At 51.0% G+C, this 17,662-nt stretch overlaps 6 protein-coding genes across 6 annotated transcripts; 3 read left to right on the top strand and 3 right to left on the bottom strand.

Annotated features, from left to right (window-relative positions):
* Positions 1-61: 61 nt before the first annotated feature.
* Positions 62-4,455, top strand: DSM5745_11530 (Elongator subunit IKI3; the record flags this gene model as incomplete). Its single annotated transcript, XM_026753546.1, has 9 exons — positions 62-1,193; positions 1,246-1,338; positions 1,388-1,947; positions 1,995-2,148; positions 2,204-2,546; positions 2,594-2,838; positions 2,890-3,023; positions 3,074-3,353; positions 3,407-4,455. 9 exons carry the CDS (start codon positions 62-64, stop codon positions 4,453-4,455), a joined length of 3,990 nt encoding a protein of 1,329 aa, XP_026597866.1.
* A 285-nt stretch (positions 4,456-4,740) lies between these two features.
* Positions 4,741-6,013, bottom strand: mvd1 (diphosphomevalonate decarboxylase MVD1; the record flags this gene model as incomplete). The annotated part of the gene is made up of 2 exons (XM_026753545.1): positions 4,741-5,884; positions 5,943-6,013. The coding sequence occupies 2 exons, from the start codon at positions 6,011-6,013 to the stop codon at positions 4,741-4,743; spliced, it is 1,215 nt and encodes a 404-aa protein (XP_026597865.1).
* A 1,172-nt stretch (positions 6,014-7,185) lies between these two features.
* Positions 7,186-8,058, top strand: DSM5745_11528 (cytochrome c1 heme lyase CYT2; the record flags this gene model as incomplete). The annotated part of the gene is made up of 1 exon (XM_026753544.1): positions 7,186-8,058. The coding sequence occupies one exon, from the start codon at positions 7,186-7,188 to the stop codon at positions 8,056-8,058; it is 873 nt and encodes a 290-aa protein (XP_026597864.1).
* Positions 8,059-8,355: 297 nt separating this feature from the next.
* DSM5745_11527 (SNAP receptor PEP12) lies at positions 8,356-9,230 on the bottom strand (the record flags this gene model as incomplete). The annotated part of the gene is made up of 2 exons (XM_026753543.1): positions 8,356-8,874; positions 8,934-9,230. 2 exons carry the CDS (start codon positions 9,228-9,230, stop codon positions 8,356-8,358), a joined length of 816 nt encoding a protein of 271 aa, XP_026597863.1.
* Positions 9,231-9,639: 409 nt separating this feature from the next.
* Positions 9,640-11,711, top strand: DSM5745_11526 (nucleoporin NDC1; the record flags this gene model as incomplete). The annotated part of the gene is made up of 3 exons (XM_026753542.1): positions 9,640-9,769; positions 9,827-10,094; positions 10,151-11,711. 3 exons carry the CDS (start codon positions 9,640-9,642, stop codon positions 11,709-11,711), a joined length of 1,959 nt encoding a protein of 652 aa, XP_026597862.1.
* Positions 11,712-12,659: 948 nt separating this feature from the next.
* On the bottom strand, positions 12,660-14,674 carry znfA (putative C2H2 finger domain protein; the record flags this gene model as incomplete). The annotated part of the gene is made up of 3 exons (XM_026753541.1): positions 12,660-13,110; positions 13,159-14,265; positions 14,340-14,674. The coding sequence occupies 3 exons, from the start codon at positions 14,672-14,674 to the stop codon at positions 12,660-12,662; spliced, it is 1,893 nt and encodes a 630-aa protein (XP_026597861.1).
* Between the last annotated feature and the right edge of the window lie 2,988 nt (positions 14,675-17,662).

Raw genomic sequence — 17,662 nt, 5'->3', positions numbered from 1 at the left:
TTTATCTTCTTGGGCAGAACCCCGTTGTTGATGGCAGTGGGGTAACCACGGATTCATCAAGATGCGCAACTTGAAAAACGTGCGCCTCGCAGAGGTGCAGCTTCAGGATGGGCTTCCTCTCACGGCGACAGCTTGGGATACAGCTTCTGATGCTGTTATCTGCACATTTGGCCCTACGCCCACGAACGCAGTCATCGAGCTCCGGAGAAAGTGCGTGGATGCGTATTTCTCGGATCCCGTGAGCCCAGAAATCTTCGACACTATCGCATCTTGGGATGCACCATGTCCCCTGCCACATCTTGAATGTGATCGGGTTCTTTCTCTGCACTACTTTTCGGACACTCTCACAGCGTGTCTTGTCCTGGAAGGAGGTGACATTGTCATTGTCCGTGAAGAGCCTCTCCCTGGCGAGGATAAGATCGAGATTGTGGGCTCGGTCGACGTCGGCATTACAGCTGCCGCATGGTCCCCTGATGAAGAGCTACTGGCTCTGACTACTGCGGCCAATACATTCCTGTATATGACTAGAGAGTTTGAGAACGTTGCCGAGATCACCTTCACCCCAGATGACCTCAAAGCGTCCCAGCACGTCTCCGTGGGCTGGGGAAAGCGTGAGACTCAGTTCCAGGGAAAAAGAGCCAAGGCCATGCGAGACCCAACTGTCCCGGAGAAGGTGGACGAGGGAAAACTCAGCGGCAATGATGACGGCAGAACCACTATTACTTGGCGAGGAGACGGCGCTTTCGTTGCGGTCAATAGCATCGTTGAAGGTATCCGCCGTGCAATTAGGGTCTATTCCCGCGAGGGTACTCTGGACAGTGTTAGTGAGCCAGTTGATGGCCTAGAGGGAGCGCTCAGTTGGAGACCCTATGGCAACCTCATTGCTGGTATCCAGAGGCTGGATGACCGGATTGATGTGGTCTTCTTTGAAAGGAACGGTTTGCGCCACGGCCAATTCACTCTCCGTCTGGCTGAAGAAGAGCGATCTACGTGGGCGTCAAACATATACTTGAGCTGGAACGTTGATTCAACAGTTCTCGCGGTTCAATTCAAGGACAGGATACAATTCTGGACCTCGGGTAACTACCACTACTATTTGAAGCAGGAAATCCCCATCGTTACAAGCCCTGAGAGCCGGGTTGCCTACAAATGGCACAACGAGAAAGCTCTGCGTTTCGTTGCTGGAGCCTCTGGTATGTTCCAGATCCTGCACGGTGTGCCCAATGCAAACTAACAGCTTTGCAGAATCGATTTTGGACGGGGAATTTGTTTTTGAAGTCTCTCATGGCTCAACCACAATTCCTAATGATGTTGGAGCTGTTGCGGTCATTGATGGAAGTACGTCTTGACCTCGCTAACTCAAATCAGCCTTGCCTAACTCTCGCAGAAACCCTAAGATTGACGCCTCTGAGACTATCCGGCGTGCCGCCCCCTATGGCCCACAATGAGCTACATCTTGATGCAAACGCCATTGATGTAGCCTTTAGCAAGTCAGGGACAAGAATCGCTGTCCTCACAAACGACCACTTCTCCGTCTATTTATGGTCTCTTAAATCTAGGCCGGTGCCTGCTCCCATCCTGGAGTCAAGCTATCCGTTGTCTGATGAGAAGGACAGCCGTCCTCGTCAGATAACCTTCATTAACGACAATGAAGTCTACATTCTGCGCAGCAGAGGGCCGAACAACACTTGTATCGAGCGGACCACGTTAGAGACACGGGAGACCAAGGTCGTTTACGAAGCAGCAGACTCTGAACATCTGGTTTCCATGTTTTCCAGCCTAGGACATGAAGCTCTCTGGTTCTCTCACGTTCCTCAACCTGGACAGTTGATAACCTACTCTAACATCACAATGCCATCATCCGATGAGTTCCACGTCACGCCCTGGACTCAAACTCCTGCCGTTGACACATACTGGGCCGAGAGCGCTCAAATATTTGAATATGAAGTAAGATTTCTTCTCGACAGCTTTCGTGTTTCACTAACCCTCCAAAGCACGTATTGGTGTCCTTGTCGAGGACCGGAAGTCTCTATGCGAATAAGACGCTGCTTGCGAAGAACTGCACGTCCTTCCTTGTTACCTCTTCCCATGTCATATTCACAACTTCTTTGCATTTGCTCAAATTTGTTCATCTCCGCCGTGCTGAAGGTTAGTGCCTACAACGATCTGCTTATATGTCTCTAGCTAATTCTCACTACCAAAGACATGGAGGTCCCTCCCGACACCCCAGAGACGGACGAACGTTGCAGAAGCATTGAACGTGGGTCACGCCTAGTCACCGTAATGCCATCCACATTCTCGGTCATTCTGCAAGCTCCCCGGGGTAACATTGAGACGATCTACCCAAGAGCCCTCGTGCTAGCGGGTATCCGGTCTTTTATTGATCGGAAAGACTACCGCTCTGCATTCCTCACCTGTCGCAGCCAGATGGTGGATATGAACATTATCCACGACTACGCTCCTGAGCAGTTCATGGAAAGTATCACGTTGTTCGTGGACCAGGTCAAAAGGGTTGACTTTGTCGACGAGTTCCTTTCCCGCTTGAAGTAAGTTAATTCCAAGTGCTCAAAACGGCCTTACTAACCCAAATCAGAGAAGAAGATGTCTCACAGACGCTCTACAAGGACACCCTAAAAGCACTGGACGTGGAAGCTGCACCAGAAAGCGGTCTCGCCATGACAGCAAAGAAAAGCAACAAGGTCAACCGGATTTGCGATGGCTTCCTGGCCGCTCTGGAGAAGCGATCGGATACTAACCTACACAACCTCATCACTGCGCATGTTTGCAAGTTGCCACCGGACCTTGAATCCGGTCTCCGACTAGTAGCACGCTTGAAAGGTATGTCTTGCCTTGTCTAATAGGTTCGATATCGTACTAAGTAGATATCAGAGGAGAGTTCTGAACAAGCAGAGGATGCTGTGGAACATATGTGCTTCCTGACGGATGCCAATAGGCTCTATGACAGTGCACTGGGTCTCTACGATCTAGAGCTTACACTGCTCGTAGCCCAACAAGCTCAGAGGGTATGTGTTTCCTCGCACGGATATCAAAGAGACATTCTAATGAAGCATAGGACCCCCGCGAATATCTCCCATTCCTGCGGAAGCTCCAGCAGCTCCCAGATCTGCGTCGATACTTTGAAATCGACAACTACTTAGGCAGATGGGCAAAGGCCCTCGGACACCTCCACGGAGTAGGCGCACACGACGAACTCCGGGAATACGTGGTCAAGCACGTTCTGTACAAAGACGCCATCGACATTTACAAATACCAGCCTGATCAACTGCGCGACGTCACCCACCTCTACGCAAAACATCTCTACGAGGAATCCCAGTACAAGGATGCAGGAATTGGTAGGCCCACACATCCCATACTTAGGCTTCACGCGCTAATGAAGCTCAAACAGCCTACGAATCTCTCTCCCTCTACACAGACGCCTACAAATGCTACCAGCTCGCCCATCTCTGGCGCGAATCTCTTTACACCGCAATGCTGGTCCCTCTACCCCCAGCCGAGCTAACAACACACGCCACCGACCTCGCCACGACCCTAGTCGAAGAAGACAAAGACTACCTCTCCGCCTCGCAAATCCACGCCGAACACCTCCACGATATCCCTACCGCCGCCCGCCTCCTCTGTCGCGGCTCGCGATTTTCCGATGCATCGCGCCTCCTCACCCTGCACGGCGTGCAATCCCTCGTCCCTGAAATCGTGGACGCTGCACTCGCGGATGCCATGGGCTCAATGACCGACCTCCTCGCCGACTTCCGCTCCCAGCTACAGGCGCAGGTCCCTCGCATCGCGGAACTGCGTGTGCGCCGTATCCACGACCCACTGGCTTACTTCGGCGGTGACCCCACTATGGCCGATGGTGGCGCAGGTGTGGAAATTCCCGATAACGTCTCGCTAGCAGCAACAGATGCCTCGACTCTCGCTGGTAAGAGTATGTTTACGCGGTACACGGGCAAGACATCGTCTGGTAAAACGACGTCCTCGCGCCAGAGTTCGCGAAACCGCCGTAAGGAAGAGCGTAAGCGTGCTCGTGGGAAGAAGGGAACTGTTTATGAGGAGGAGTATCTGGTCAACAGTGTGCGCCGACTCATCGAGCGTGTTGGCGCGACGGTCTCGGAGGTGGATAATCTGGTTGATGCGTTACTGCGCAGGGGCATGAGGGAGCGCGCTGCGGCGATTGAGAAGGCTATGAGTGATGTGCTGAAGCTTTGTGAGGAGAGTCAGGAGGAGGTTTTTGCTGCCCAGCAACAGCAGCAACAGCAGGAGCAAGAGGGGGAGCAGGCTGCTGATGTTGAGAACTTTGTGAACGGTCCTGTGGATGTTCCGATGCCGCAGGGTGGGCAGAGGGTATTCTGGGAGAGCATTGTGTCGACCATGGGTGTTGGGAAGGGACAGGAGCCGCCGAAAATTAAACAGATGAAGAAGTCGGCGTTGTTGAATTAACGTTGTGGCTATAATTTTTACATATACGGTATATCAAAAGTTCATTCAGGTATTTTGTAATAAAATCGAGTAGCTAACTATTTATTATGGGTAGATGTAGTATGTGTTTGTTATACGGAAAAGTTGACTAACGTCAATCAAAGACAACCGAAATGTTCAGCATCATGCCGGCGTATCGTATCAAACGATGCTCGGCTTGCAATTAAATACCAGTATCCTTAAAATATGATGATGCAATTTGACGGAATCATAAATCGTTTCGTCTCTGGTGTTCCCCACCCCATTCTATTGGGTAGAGAGGATCTCACCCTTCTCACCGACGAGGTGGTCCTCCACGCTGACCGGACCCTCACCGACACCGGTGAGGATTACACGGCTCAATCCGGTCTTTAGCACGTGAACAGCCCGAGAGTCCACCTGATCCAGAGAGACGCCAGAACCGATGTCCTTTACGGCGTCATAGAAGGGACCAGACCATCCCTCGAGCTCTGTGCCGAGAATCGACCTAAATGTTCCCGCAACTATCTCAGAGTCCTTCTCCAGATAATAAATGACAGCATTAGGGCCGGCGTCGAAAGTGTACGCGCACACATTGCGGCCGACGGCATTGTTGATATCGTGTACGAGCCTGACAGCGGCCCTGGAGACATCATTCATGTAGAAGATGGGAGGCCACGAGTCAAGGCAGGTAGCATGGAAACCATTCGAGTCACGCATGGTGATTTCGGCGAAGGTAGGGAAATCACGGTTCTGGATAGCTCTTTCAATAGCAGTCATTCTCGCGGGGACGACAGCGTTTGCGCGCGTCGCGAAAAGCTCGGATGTTGCAACCGTCGTCTGCATACCCGTCGTACTGGGAACATCCTTCTTCTCTGCACTCACGACCAGAATAAGTGCGCGCATCTCAGGCCAGTGGGCTTGCGACGCAACCTCCTCCGCAAGACTGTCGCTTCCGTCTGCGAGCTCACCGGCGCGCCAGGCGACGTAACCTCCCATCAGAGAGCGACAAGCCGAGCCGGAACCCTGGCGGGCTATACGACTGAGCTCTGTTGGCGACTGGGGAAGCTTGTAGAGATCGGCCACGGCGCGGACCAAGGCTGCGAATCCGGCAGCCGAGCTGGCGAGGCCCGCGGCGGTGGGGAAGTTGTTTTCGGAAACGATCCTCAACGGGAGGGCAGAGAGCTTAGGAAGGGACGAGTCGGTATTCTCGAGTTCTTGTCGGTGAGCCCGTAGGCTAGCGAGGCAAGCCAGAGTACGCTTGGAGGACTGAATATCCTGCGACTTGCCATTGAGCGTGAGCTCGTCGGCGGCGGGGTAGTTGGCAGAGCATGAGGCAGTGGTGAGTGTGCGGAGAGAGCGCTGAGATAGGGTGACGGATAGGGAAGAGTTGGTGGGCAGATTCAAAGTGGCATCACGCTTTCCCCAGTATCTAGACAGCAATATAAGCCAATGCGTTGCACAATGGCGGGGTGTCGTAATGTACTCACTTGATAACGGCAATGTTAACAGGGGCAGTAGTAGTAGCCCGGTAGACAGGACTCTCAGAGATAGCAGCCATTGTAATGCGGGATATACTCAGAATAGCTTGAAAGATCGAAGAAACAGAGAAAAGGGGAGAAGATAAACAGCTGAGGTTCCCAGAAAAGGGGATCGGGACGAGCGACACAAAAAGTAAATATAGTCTGGACGGAGACTCGCTCGGAGTAAGTCCATCAGGCGCTGCGGGCGGTGTGCAGCGTTAGTCCGGCCCTTTGCTTCTTTTTCGCATTAGAGAGGTTCTGCCACGTAGGCTTAACGGCATGCTTAATTTAATTAGGCTTAGCGCGCCCGAGGGCCGTCCCAATTAAAAAGGCGGTCCAAAAAATTAAGCACGCAGCAAGCTTGTTAAGGAGATTATTTAAACTGACGGGTCACTTGTTTAGGTTGACGGGTCGCCCCCACCAAAAATCGCCAATTTAGGATGTCCAAATAGTCGCTTTTCTACCACCTTTTACCACCTTAACTATTATATTAAAGGCCTTTTAAACTCATTCCTGAGGGCCCTAACCTTTTTACCCTAACCTAACCATAAACCCTAAGGACCCTAATTACCCTAACCACCCTAACCTAACCGTAACACCCTAATGCCTTATGTAAAGGTGGCCTGTACTTTTAGCAGTTAGTTTTTGCAGTAATTTTGGGGGGCGACCCGTCAACCTAAACAACTGACCCGTCAGTTTAAATAATCTCCTTGTTAAGCTTGCCATCTGCTTAATTTAAATAGGCTTAGCGCGGCGCTAGCGCGGTTAAGTAAGTGTTGTGTTCGTTGGGGCCTCGCGACGCGTTTTAACATTTTAAAAAGGTTACTTTACACTAAAATTTATATGTAAAGCGACTTCCGCATTATGAATAACACTCAAAATTTGTTTATTAGAACACTTCTTAACTCTTATTAGTAACTAACGCAATTTACAGTTAATTTAACACCTATATTGCCGCTGTCGCCTGGGCAGCTAGTAACGCCAAATGTCGCACCCAATTTAATAATTTAGCGTACTTGGCGCGCCGCGTCGGGGTTACATAATATTGCCTAATTTGGAACTGCCGGCACTACGAATTTAATGAGTTTCGCCGAGCGCTCCCGTGGCAGAACCTCTCTATTACCAAGCACATCGACGCCCGCTCTCTCATTTCTTCCAGTTCTCACTTCTTCTCTTCTTTTTGCATACATCAGAGTACGCTAACGTCCCAATGGGCCAGGGCGCAAGCACCCCAGCATCATCCGCTTCATCCACCCCGGCGGCCACTTGCCCCGTTGATCATAAAACCCGTGAGGCATGGCTGCAGCAACATAAGCCCGGAGATGCTCCTCATCCTATCGCCTCAAATGACGGAAAGCCAACAACAGCTGGAGGAAAACAGCAACGCCCCCTTTCAGCAGACCGCGAAGTAAGCAGTATACCAAGAGCAATCGTATCCGATTCGGACGCACCACCATCCGAGTGTCCCGCCGCACCCTCTTCACCGTATGCATCACCGACTGCGTCGCACGGTACGCCATCAAATGCGGAAACCGAAACTGGCCATGACAAGTCAACGGGGAACTGGATCTATCCTTCTGAGCGGCAATTCTTCGAAGCGTTAATGCGCAAGGGCAACACACCATCTTCAGTCGGTTCGGCCTCAGAATTAGCGACTACAGTAGCATCAATTATTCCGATTCACAACGCTGTCAACGAGCGCGCATGGCAGCAAATTCTAGAATGGGAGCAGAAAGCGCCAAGCTCGGATCCCGGCAGTAAGAAGTGCGGGGGGCCTAAGCTGTACTCATTCCGCGGATTGGGTTCTGAGCCGGAGTTTTTGAGCCCCAGAGCGCGCATGAACAGCCTGATGGGGTACCAGCTTCCTTTTGATCGACACGACTGGGTCGTAGAGAGATGTGGCGGAGAGCGGATTGAGTATGTTATTGATTTCTATCAAGGGAAGTCAACCGGAGGGAGCAATGGAGTCGGTCTGGCTGCAAATGCTGGACCAGGCAAGCTCAGCTTTTACCTTGACGTGCGGCCGAAGTTGAATTCTTGGGAAGGCTGCATAATGAGGTTCAAGCGATTTTCGGGTCTATAAAGAACAATATTTTCCCTTCACGGTATGATTATAGAGCTGGAGTTTGGGAATCGGGTCGGTCGTTCAATTGTATCGTATGTATAACATTGAGGCGATGTATAATATCAGGAAGCAGCATAACAAATGCATATAGAATATCCACTCTAACGCCAGAACGGTTACGATTGTAACCATAATACTGTTCACAGTAGCGCAAAGCAACATTGTACATAAACTGTACAGGAGGATATCACAAAGGACTAAAAGGAAAGCATAACATCTAACGTCATGAAAGGTAGCATGGGGATCATTAGGCGCCTACCCAAGAACGGCCGCAAGGATGATGATAGCCAAAATGACGGCAAGGATTATCAGCAGACAGCAAGCCTTAGTTCGGGCGTTCTTCTGGTAACGGCTAGCACTGCGGAGCTCAACGTTCGCACCTTGAGTGTTGGCATGGACGTTCTCGACGTTTCCGCTGATGGTGTCTAATTGCTCGCCCTGCTCATTCACGATGTGAGCAACATCCCGGAACAGCTCGTTCAGTTCGCCGACACTCTGCTCAATGTTGCGAATCTCTGCTTCGCGCTCGATGATCAGGGCTTCTTGGAAATCAACTTCGTCTTGGTTCGCTAGGCGTGGCTGCTCCTCGAGGAGCTGTTGCTGCTGTTGTTGAGTGCCGCCTTCCGTTGCGTGTTCTGCCTCGTCTACGGCGGTGCGCGCTGCAACTGCGGAGGCACGTTGTTTCTCTAGGGCTCGACGCTGGACGGTCTGGAATTCTTCTAAAGTGGCCTTGAACTCTGTTGACAACTTCTGCTGTGTCCATTTCTGCGAGGGCTATAAAGCGTTTGTTAGTTACCAGACCAGCACCACGGATCCTTTTGATGCTGACATACATTGACGTCCTCCCAGTTTTGGACCTTCTTGACCCCGTCGCCAACATCCCTAAATCCGGTGCGGGTTTGCTCGAGAAGATTGTGAACCCGCTCTCGAACTCGTTCAGTGTCACGCTTTGTCCCGAGAAGGGCGATCTGATCCGACAAGCGGGTAATGTTTGAGGTCAGCGTGAAGAGTTGGTTCGAGAGGGACTCAGTCAACCGCTGGAACTCGGGATCATCATGGTACTGCGGGTCGTCCGAACGCCGGTAGGTGGTGGGCTGGGATTCAAGAGAACTCAGGTGATTGAACGACATATTTTAGCAAGAGAAGCAGAAATGGAGAACGAAGTATATTATGCGGGTAGAACGAGGAATGGAAATACCAAGCAGCTGCCTGCAGGTTCAAGCGTCGATGCCCGCTGATGTTGATGCCCGGATCTGCAGGCCTCAATCACATGATGTGATGACATCAAGGTCTGTGGCTGATGAAGCATCACCTGACCAACGGGGTGTGGCTTGAGTGTTTTGATGGCGTTCACCAAAAAAAGCTTCAAAGCTTCATTATCGACTCGCCGCACTCACCGTCGCCAAACCTCAAGGAAGCACTGCACTCGCCATCGTTTCCGCCCGGGGCGGTATTTAATGGTATATTATCGTCGCCCGCCTGATGATGCTGTGAAATTGTCCACCATCTCGATATTGCAGTCACCTTAAGCTCAACACCATGGCCGCAAAACCTCGCCCGTACCGGCGCATTCTCACATCAGCGCTACACCGGAGATTTGTCCATGCTTCCGCATTATCATTGCTGGTCTGTTATGCGACCTCGGTTCTGATCGGCGACAACTCTTCATGTAAGTATATTGAACACCTTCAGCTGCGCAGTAGCTAATTGTCTCTGAACTTGAAAGTATTCTGGACCCTGTTCCCCTTCGGACCATGTGGCATTCGCACCGTGCTTCTCTTCATATCACCTCTCGCTATCTTCGTCCTGCGGGTTGGTCAAATGCACATTGGCTCGAGAACGACGAGCTCTTCCATCAACACTTTCCAATACCTCTTTCCACTTCACGTCATCCAGACTTTCGGGTGGTACATATTCTCCGCGTGGTGGTTCAGTGAACTATACAAGTGGTCCTCGCCTATCAGCGCACATTTGGAATGGGTGAAGCGTGGCAGGTAAGTTAGGAAGCTTTTCAAAACATGCTGATTGAGGCCAAGCTAACGAGGAGTAGCCCTCATGAGCGAGCGACTTTGAACGAACGACCTATCTACATATATACGTATCATCTACTTCTGGCCATCGTACAGTCCTTGGCTCACCTCTATAACGATTACGATCGTGTTCCCATTGCAATTACCGAAAAGCCCGCCGATGGCGCTGACCAGAAAACGCACCCGATCCAACCTATTTCAAAGCGTCTGCAGGAAGGGCTACAGCAAGTTGTGAAAGAAGGCTTTGTGAGGAGCACGGTCGTTGCAGCTATATGTCCAATGGTCTACGTCTTCTTCCTCAGACGTCGAGCATGGAGTTACACGATGTCCCTTGCCAAATTGTTCTGGGACTTCCCTAGGTCTGCCGCTGACCCTCCCAGCCTCATCCTTCCAGTCAAGCCACTTCTGATTGCACGAACCATGTTTTCGGGCGCGCTACTGGTGCTATGCTGGCAGACCACCAATCTTTTCTTCTCTATTTTCCTCAGTCAGCAACCTCTGAAGCGGGGCCAGCCATTGACCTCAGAGACTAAAGATCCCAACGGTAGCCTGCTGAATGGGCTGAAAGCGAAGAAGGAGACCGTTCGCGCGTTTGCCTTTTGGGAACTGTGCTTTATCAGCCAACAATTCCCGGACCGACGAAAGGCAATCTTCAACGACATTGACCGCGAAGGTGGATCTGCTTGGACGCAGATTCTGCAAGCAGCCACGGATGTGATTCAAGGCATTTCAACTCGTATCAATGAGAAGAAATCTAGTCTAACCTCCAAGCCGTCAGCGGCTGAGACGAAAGAGACGAAAACCGAGCCTACTCTTCGCACTCTACCCCGACTTACCGATCCAGTACAGGAGGGCAACATCTTCGCCGCCTCTCCCAAGTCCATCACAACCCAGGGAAAACTTGGCGATGGCTTCAGTAGCACCTTCAGGTCAATAGGCCAGTCTCCAGACTGGACACCTAAGGCTCGAGCTCGAGCCCGCGACGCCTTTGACCGCGCCTCCTCCGCCGTGCTCAGCCCAGAACGCAAACAAAGATTACTCTCCTCAGCCCAGGACCTCAAATTCCTCACGGGCGCCTCAACTACCAGACCCGAAAAGATCCACCCTATCCTTGCCTCGCTTCTCTGCTCCCCTATCGGTCTACTCATTCGCCAAACCTTCGCCCGCCGTCTATCCGGTACTGTCTTCGGCACACCCACCGCCTCCCTATCATCCATCATCGACGCCATTGAATGCCTCACCCGCCTTCTTATCGCCTCTCTCAATGAAGACTCCTACGGCAAAGTCCAAGCCGACGTCCCCGCCATCATCCGCCTCTTTACCGAAACTGTAACCACACTCGACGCCTACGCCCATGTCGAGCTGGATATCCACTGGACAGACTCTGCATTTCCGTCCTCGAGTGATCCTTCTGCACAGGCGGCTGCGCGGAGAGTTCCAGAGGTCGAGCTTGTTATCGAGTCGCTTCGAGCTTCTCTGAAGAGTCTATTGGCTGCATTCAGTCCTTACTATAAGGATGTAGGGCTTGTAGGGAAGGATTTGAGGTTGGCGAAGGAGGCTGCGGGTGCTGTTGACGAGTGAAGAGCCCTGATACCTACCGGAATTTGCAACTTAAAGGGTAAGACCTAGGGTCTGTAACTTCTATTTGGAATAGATCTTGGCAAACCTGAAATATGTGACCAAAAATGATGACTTTTAAAAAGCAAAGTCATACTTGATTTACGTGCATCTGCACTGCATTGCCGGCGTTGTTCTGTCTTACCATTTTGGGGGGGGGGGGGGGTTCATGATTGTCACTTTGCTATTCCTCTGCTACTTACTAGTGAAATGAGAAGATACTAAGCATGAGAAATGAATTATAAGCACAGCTTTGTAACTCTTTTTGTTTGCTTGTATAGTTATATCATGATGGCTGACTCTCATGACTTGGCATAGGAATCAGGGACCTTCTTCATCTTTTCCGTCTATGTACATACAGATCACCTAGCCCACAATGATAGATAACGTCCCAACCCAGCGCTTAACCCGTCCAACCAAAAAAGAAAAAGGAAAAGCACTCAAAAGCCTCGTTTTTTACCCGACCTGATGCGCACCCATTGCCACTTGCCGTTTGCAACCCAAACCAAAAAAAAGTACCAGAAAAAACAAAATCAAGACGAAACCTCAAGTTTCCCAGACTCCAGTTTTGAAGAATGCGCTCCAAGAATATAAGAGTAGGTAAATAGATAGGAATAGAGAGAAGGAGATGAGATAAGGGAAATGATGGGTCATGTCGCGTGAATTGTAGGCGTAGTTTTTCTGTAAAACGTTTCGTGCTCTTGAGAAACATGTCTCCTTTCATGTCTCCTGTATAGGCACCTGGTTTGGTACGTCTAATATCTCGAGCCCCGAGTTCCATGAGACGGGTAGGTAGATAGAGAAGAGTAAAAGTATGATTCAGATACAGAGAAGGAAAAGACAGATTGACGGTTGGATGTGCTTTCTGTTTCCCGTGGAGTAAGGCAGTCTGCAATCCGAAGATCATCAATCTTATTTCGAGGGTGCATTGATAGGCACAGGGGGAGCTTCTTCTTTCATGCAAGCATTTTCCAAGATATTGGTCCATTTCCCACTGGTCCCCGCATGGCTGTGTTTGAGATGCTGCCGGAAATGGTCCGCGCGGAAGAATTTCTTCGAGTTGTTGCATTCACCAAACTTGTGGATGGAAGTGAGATGCTCGAACCGTGAGTCCCAATCTGGTTGCGGATAGTTTGGGAACTCTTCGCCGCAGTACCCGCAGCTGTCGTGAGAAGCAGCGCTTGATCCGGGTTGCGATGAAGACGGTGACGGGTGGAATGCTGCTTGGTAACCCGGTAGCGCGGCGCAGGACCAAGAATGGCGTCGCAAATGAAGGGAATTTTGGTGGCGCTCGGCTTCGTTCTTGTTCTTGAATCGGTTGTTGCAGTATAGACAAGAGTACTGTTTCTCCAATGCGTGGGAACTGCTCATGTTAGACTGTATCATTTTAATGGATAGATTAGAGACTAACCGAAGTTCTTCAGGACTGTCAAACTTTTTGGGCTTCTTAGGGCAACAGTCACAGATGTAAAGTCCACCGATTTTAGTCGTTGACGGCTTGGGGACACTGAGATTCGACGGGAACGACATCTTCCTTGAAGAATTCGAGCTAGACGCGTCAAGAGAACCGTTGTCCTGGGCGGTTTGCGCAGCCAATTGAGCAGATAACCCCGCGGTCGGGCCGGAGTTTATCATCTTTTCATGAAAAGCGTCGAGGTCAGATTTTGGTGACAGCCCTGTGGGCGAACGGTCGTACGTCGACACAGTAGTAATGCTGCTGCCTATAGATGGGGCAACTGAAGAATATGACGCGGTGGTCCGCATGCTCACGGATGAAGCGGCCGATAAACTTCCGTAACTATGGGTATAGCCGTTATTTACCGATAGATTATTGGTGAAAGGATGCCCGGTGGTCCTCCGCTGAGAGAGATCGCCGTTGCTTGTTGTGGCGTGAAGCGCATGCTTATCATTGCCTATAGGCTCGCGAGGTGGGGACGATGCCCTTCGTTTAGTGCCAGATCGAGTAGCTTCTAGGTACGGCGGAGTCGCCTCGCGGACGTTGAATAACCGTGACGGCATGGATTCGTCTGTGGAAAATTCACCTTCCATATCCGAAACAACGCTCTGATCGTAGCTACCTCGGTTCGATCGGCTTGGAAGGCTAGATAAATCGTCATACTGTGGTGTAGTACCGCCTCTACGGCGACCATCGCGGGAGAACGGGGAATGGTGTTCGTAGTCCAATGTAGAGGAGGGAGCGTTGCTTTCAACGCTTGGGCTCCGACGGCCCAAGTAATCTCTCCATGCCACCTTGGTGTTTGGAGATATACCACCAGAATGAGAACCACCAGACCACCGCACGTCGAGAGAGGGCACGTCGGAGCCAGCTGGTGAAGGCAAGCTTGAGAATCCCCTTGACGGTATTGGGAGAGTTGATAAGGAGCCTCTGTTATCTGTTCCCATGCTGACCGACTGTCGCGGGGAGACTGGTTTCCCAATCTTAGATAGGAGATGTTGATCATAAGCATGTGATGAGTCTTTGACGCTTCGTCGGGAGAAGTCATGTTCGCCTTTGAGACTGTTGAGAAGGTTAGTTCCTAGCCGCTTGTATGAGAGCCTTCAACAACCGCAGTTGATAAAATGGATACTTACAAAGGTCCGGGAGTGCCCATTGAGATTGAGTTGCGGAAACCTTCATCGGCAGGCGGAGGTGGTTCAATTTTAATATGCGCTTCGGGGCTCCTCACAGAATGTAGACCGCTTTGTCTGCCATTCAATTCATCCAGCGCCATCGGGTCAGGCCGAGGCAAGGGATACTCTGGGCGACGGTGGTCGCCAAACAGACTTGAGTTAGGGTTAATAGGCGCGAGTTTCGTAGACCCGGGCGGGGGCCTAGCATTTGCGTGTATCCAACCCGCATCGTACCCATTCTCTAGGTCACTGATTCGCGGAGGTGGTGGTAATGGTGGAGGCGCGAAGTTCGCCATTGTGTTTGTTCGGATCGGTACTGGGCCCTGTGAAGGGAATGACTGCCCGGGCATGGCTCTCGCGGTAGACATATGACTGCTGTTGAAGTCGTGGATGTTAATCGAAGGGGGCGAAAGTCGTGGAAAGTCCATCGTACAGAAGCAAAGGCACCCTAGGGTTACTCATCGATAATCACCGAGCAATACCGAGTTGAATAAAAGCACAGATCGAAATTGAAAGACAATCTAAAGGAGCGACTTCAGATCGTGCAAAACAGGATGTTCTATACAGATGAGATAGAATGAAAAGAGCCAGTTGCAATGGAGTGGTAGAAGATCCCGCTTCTAAAACCCCGATCTATACAAGGCAGTGGCTCGAACGAATAAAGCAAGCGCCTGGATGGCTACTCGAGGGTCGATAAATAGATGATCGTGGTGGCGATCTCAGAGGCAAAGTAGCTGCAGGCGAAGGAATGTCTCAAGTTATCCCATTCAGCTGTCAGCTGTCGAGAAGCTTGCCGACAGCGGCAAGTTATTGGCAATGGAGAACAGCAGGAGTGTAAGATTGACCGGACATGCTGGGGAATTGTTTGCGAACAGTGGTTGTCAATAGACACAGGGATAGCCCAAGGCTGTGTCTGCAATCTGCACTGTCGCTGCGGAGAGATTTTATTGGCACAAGGCTGTCGAGAGCTCTCGTCCGTCCGGAGGCGCTGTAGCGGGACCCAAGGTGCGGAAATAACCTCAAGGAACAGGCGGGAGGGATGAGGCACGTGTCAAATGCACAGAGTTGCAGTGACCGAAGGGGAGAAGGAGGGAGAAACCATGGATGACGATGAAGACAAAGATGAGAGGGCGGACGGAGAAGACCGAGTAAGTGCGAGGGTGGAAGTACTGTACAGAGCGTAGGGCGATGGTGGTGCAACCCACGGCCTTATTGGTCCCTACAAGGCTGGAAGTGGACGGCGATATTGGAGTCGATTATTGTCGATGGTCAAAGGTGCCCTTTTCTTTCCTGGTTTCTTGTTTCTTCACTCCTCGAACCGGACAGGGATAAGATGGGCAGCTGGGCAGCTGGGACTGGAGTTGAGTCGAGTGCGACAGGGTTCAGGTGCAGGAAGCCGGACTGGAGGAGAGGAGCCTGGAGGGAGGGAAAGAATCAGTTAAGAATAATGAATGATACTCTTTCGTATTTGAAGATCTGGAGTTAGTTGGTAGCGTGCCTAGTCCTGTCCCTCCCGGAAATTGCAAATTATCGCATAAATTACTGAAATTACGTAGATTACACACTTTGAAGGCTATACTGACCCTCTCCCATTTACTACTGTCAATTCAACGACAGTGGCCCAGCGCGAGTCAATCATGGAGCCATGAAGCCATGAACGTCACTGCAGTCGAATATCGATCTCCGCGAAGAACCATCTAAAGCCATCTGTCAAGACATACCTTCCTCTTTTGTATTCCGGAGACCTCAATATCTTCTTCGCTTCCAGGGATACGTCGGTATACCAGAGGACGAGAGCTGCTGCCTTGAAATAGCAATGCTATGCTGCTGTCTTCGGAAAAGTCGATAAATAGGGGTTGCTCTAGTCCACCGCATGTTACAGTAATTCAATTCTATCTAGTGGTGCCCTGAGACTGCGAGCAGTTGGTACTCCAGATAATCCATAATCGACGTAATATTCTCCAGGCCGAATGCCTGCGTGGTCGTACAGTTCTGTATGTACATGCCCTGTCGTTCGCGAGGCAGGGCATAAACGTGGGGGAGATTATCGACAGCCTCCCTGAATTGCAGACATTTGTAGCACTTAGGCTGAGAATTTAAGCAGATACAGTCGGCTCATTCAGCCTTACAAAGGCGGACGCCACCACATTTTTGTGTCGCCCATGAGCTGGATGTCGGATATCCAGATCGAGAGCGGTGAGCTGTGCAAAACAGGTTAGCTCCAAGATTGAGGCAGTGCTGTAAGCTGGCATGCTTATGATTGGATGTTATTCGTCTCCATAGTATCCTTGCTCCAGGGGACCAGGACCAGAGGGTTTCGATTTTCATACTCCGACGGTCTGTAGTTCATCGTCAGGAGTGATAATCTTACGGAGAAGACGAGCGCTGAAGGAAACGGCCCCCGTAGTCTAATCGATATAAAGTGCATTGCTTTGGAGGTTGGACAGTAATGGGGAACTGCACTTTTCTAGTATCAGACGTAGTCAATTTAGCGCTTAGCACTTGGGTGCGTTCGATCCCACTACTACATCCGCCGTGCGGGCATCTGTATCGGCGCCGGCTCCAACAATATGAAATATGCCGTAGATACTCCGCAGGCAACACACGTCGACATTAAGGACCTAAGGGCAGAACGGTTCCATGGGAGAATCCGGTAGCCTGGTAGTGGCAGCCCGCCAGGTCTTCGCTTGATTCGTCTTCCGCGGAAGCCGGACTGTCCCATAAGAATCCAAGACTACTCCGTGGGAGCATCATTCTTGGTCCGACGACACCATACCTGAGAGGGAAGCAACTTAAGGGGTGATTTTGGAGTTTTGGACTGAGAAATCTGGGAGCTGCAGGAAATAGTGATCCACCAGTGGCTAAAGTGGATGAAGCAAGATCAGTGCCAGACTCCCACTGCGAAATGCAGTCAGAATAGTCGAGTCGTCGTACCACTCCGCTGCGATCTCGAGATGACGACAACGGGCCCTGCGCGCATATCAGGCTATCCCAGGACTGATTGATAGAAAGGACTACTCCGTAACTCAGTGATGATCCTGTACTCCGTATTTGTCAGGCAGGGGAAAAGAAAAGAGCCTTTTTTCAGTCCAAAGGCAAGAAATAATATGAAGTGCCAACTGCCAAATGACAGCACTGTGGCAGTGCATGTATCTAGAGGGCCTGGTGGAGCCACTAGCTGCAGAAAGGCCACTCATACGCCTCATACAGCTTCTGCACTACTATCTAGGGTGGGTCAGAGGAGAAGAACTTAGGACACGCTTCGCTCTCCCGAGGCCTTGGGA

The sequence above is a fragment of the Aspergillus mulundensis genome, assembly GCF_003369625.1.
Source record: "Aspergillus mulundensis strain DSM 5745 chromosome Unknown scaffold_29, whole genome shotgun sequence".
Taxonomy (NCBI): domain Eukaryota; kingdom Fungi; phylum Ascomycota; class Eurotiomycetes; order Eurotiales; family Aspergillaceae; genus Aspergillus; species Aspergillus mulundensis.
This window is presented reverse-complemented; position numbering and strand designations above follow the sequence as displayed.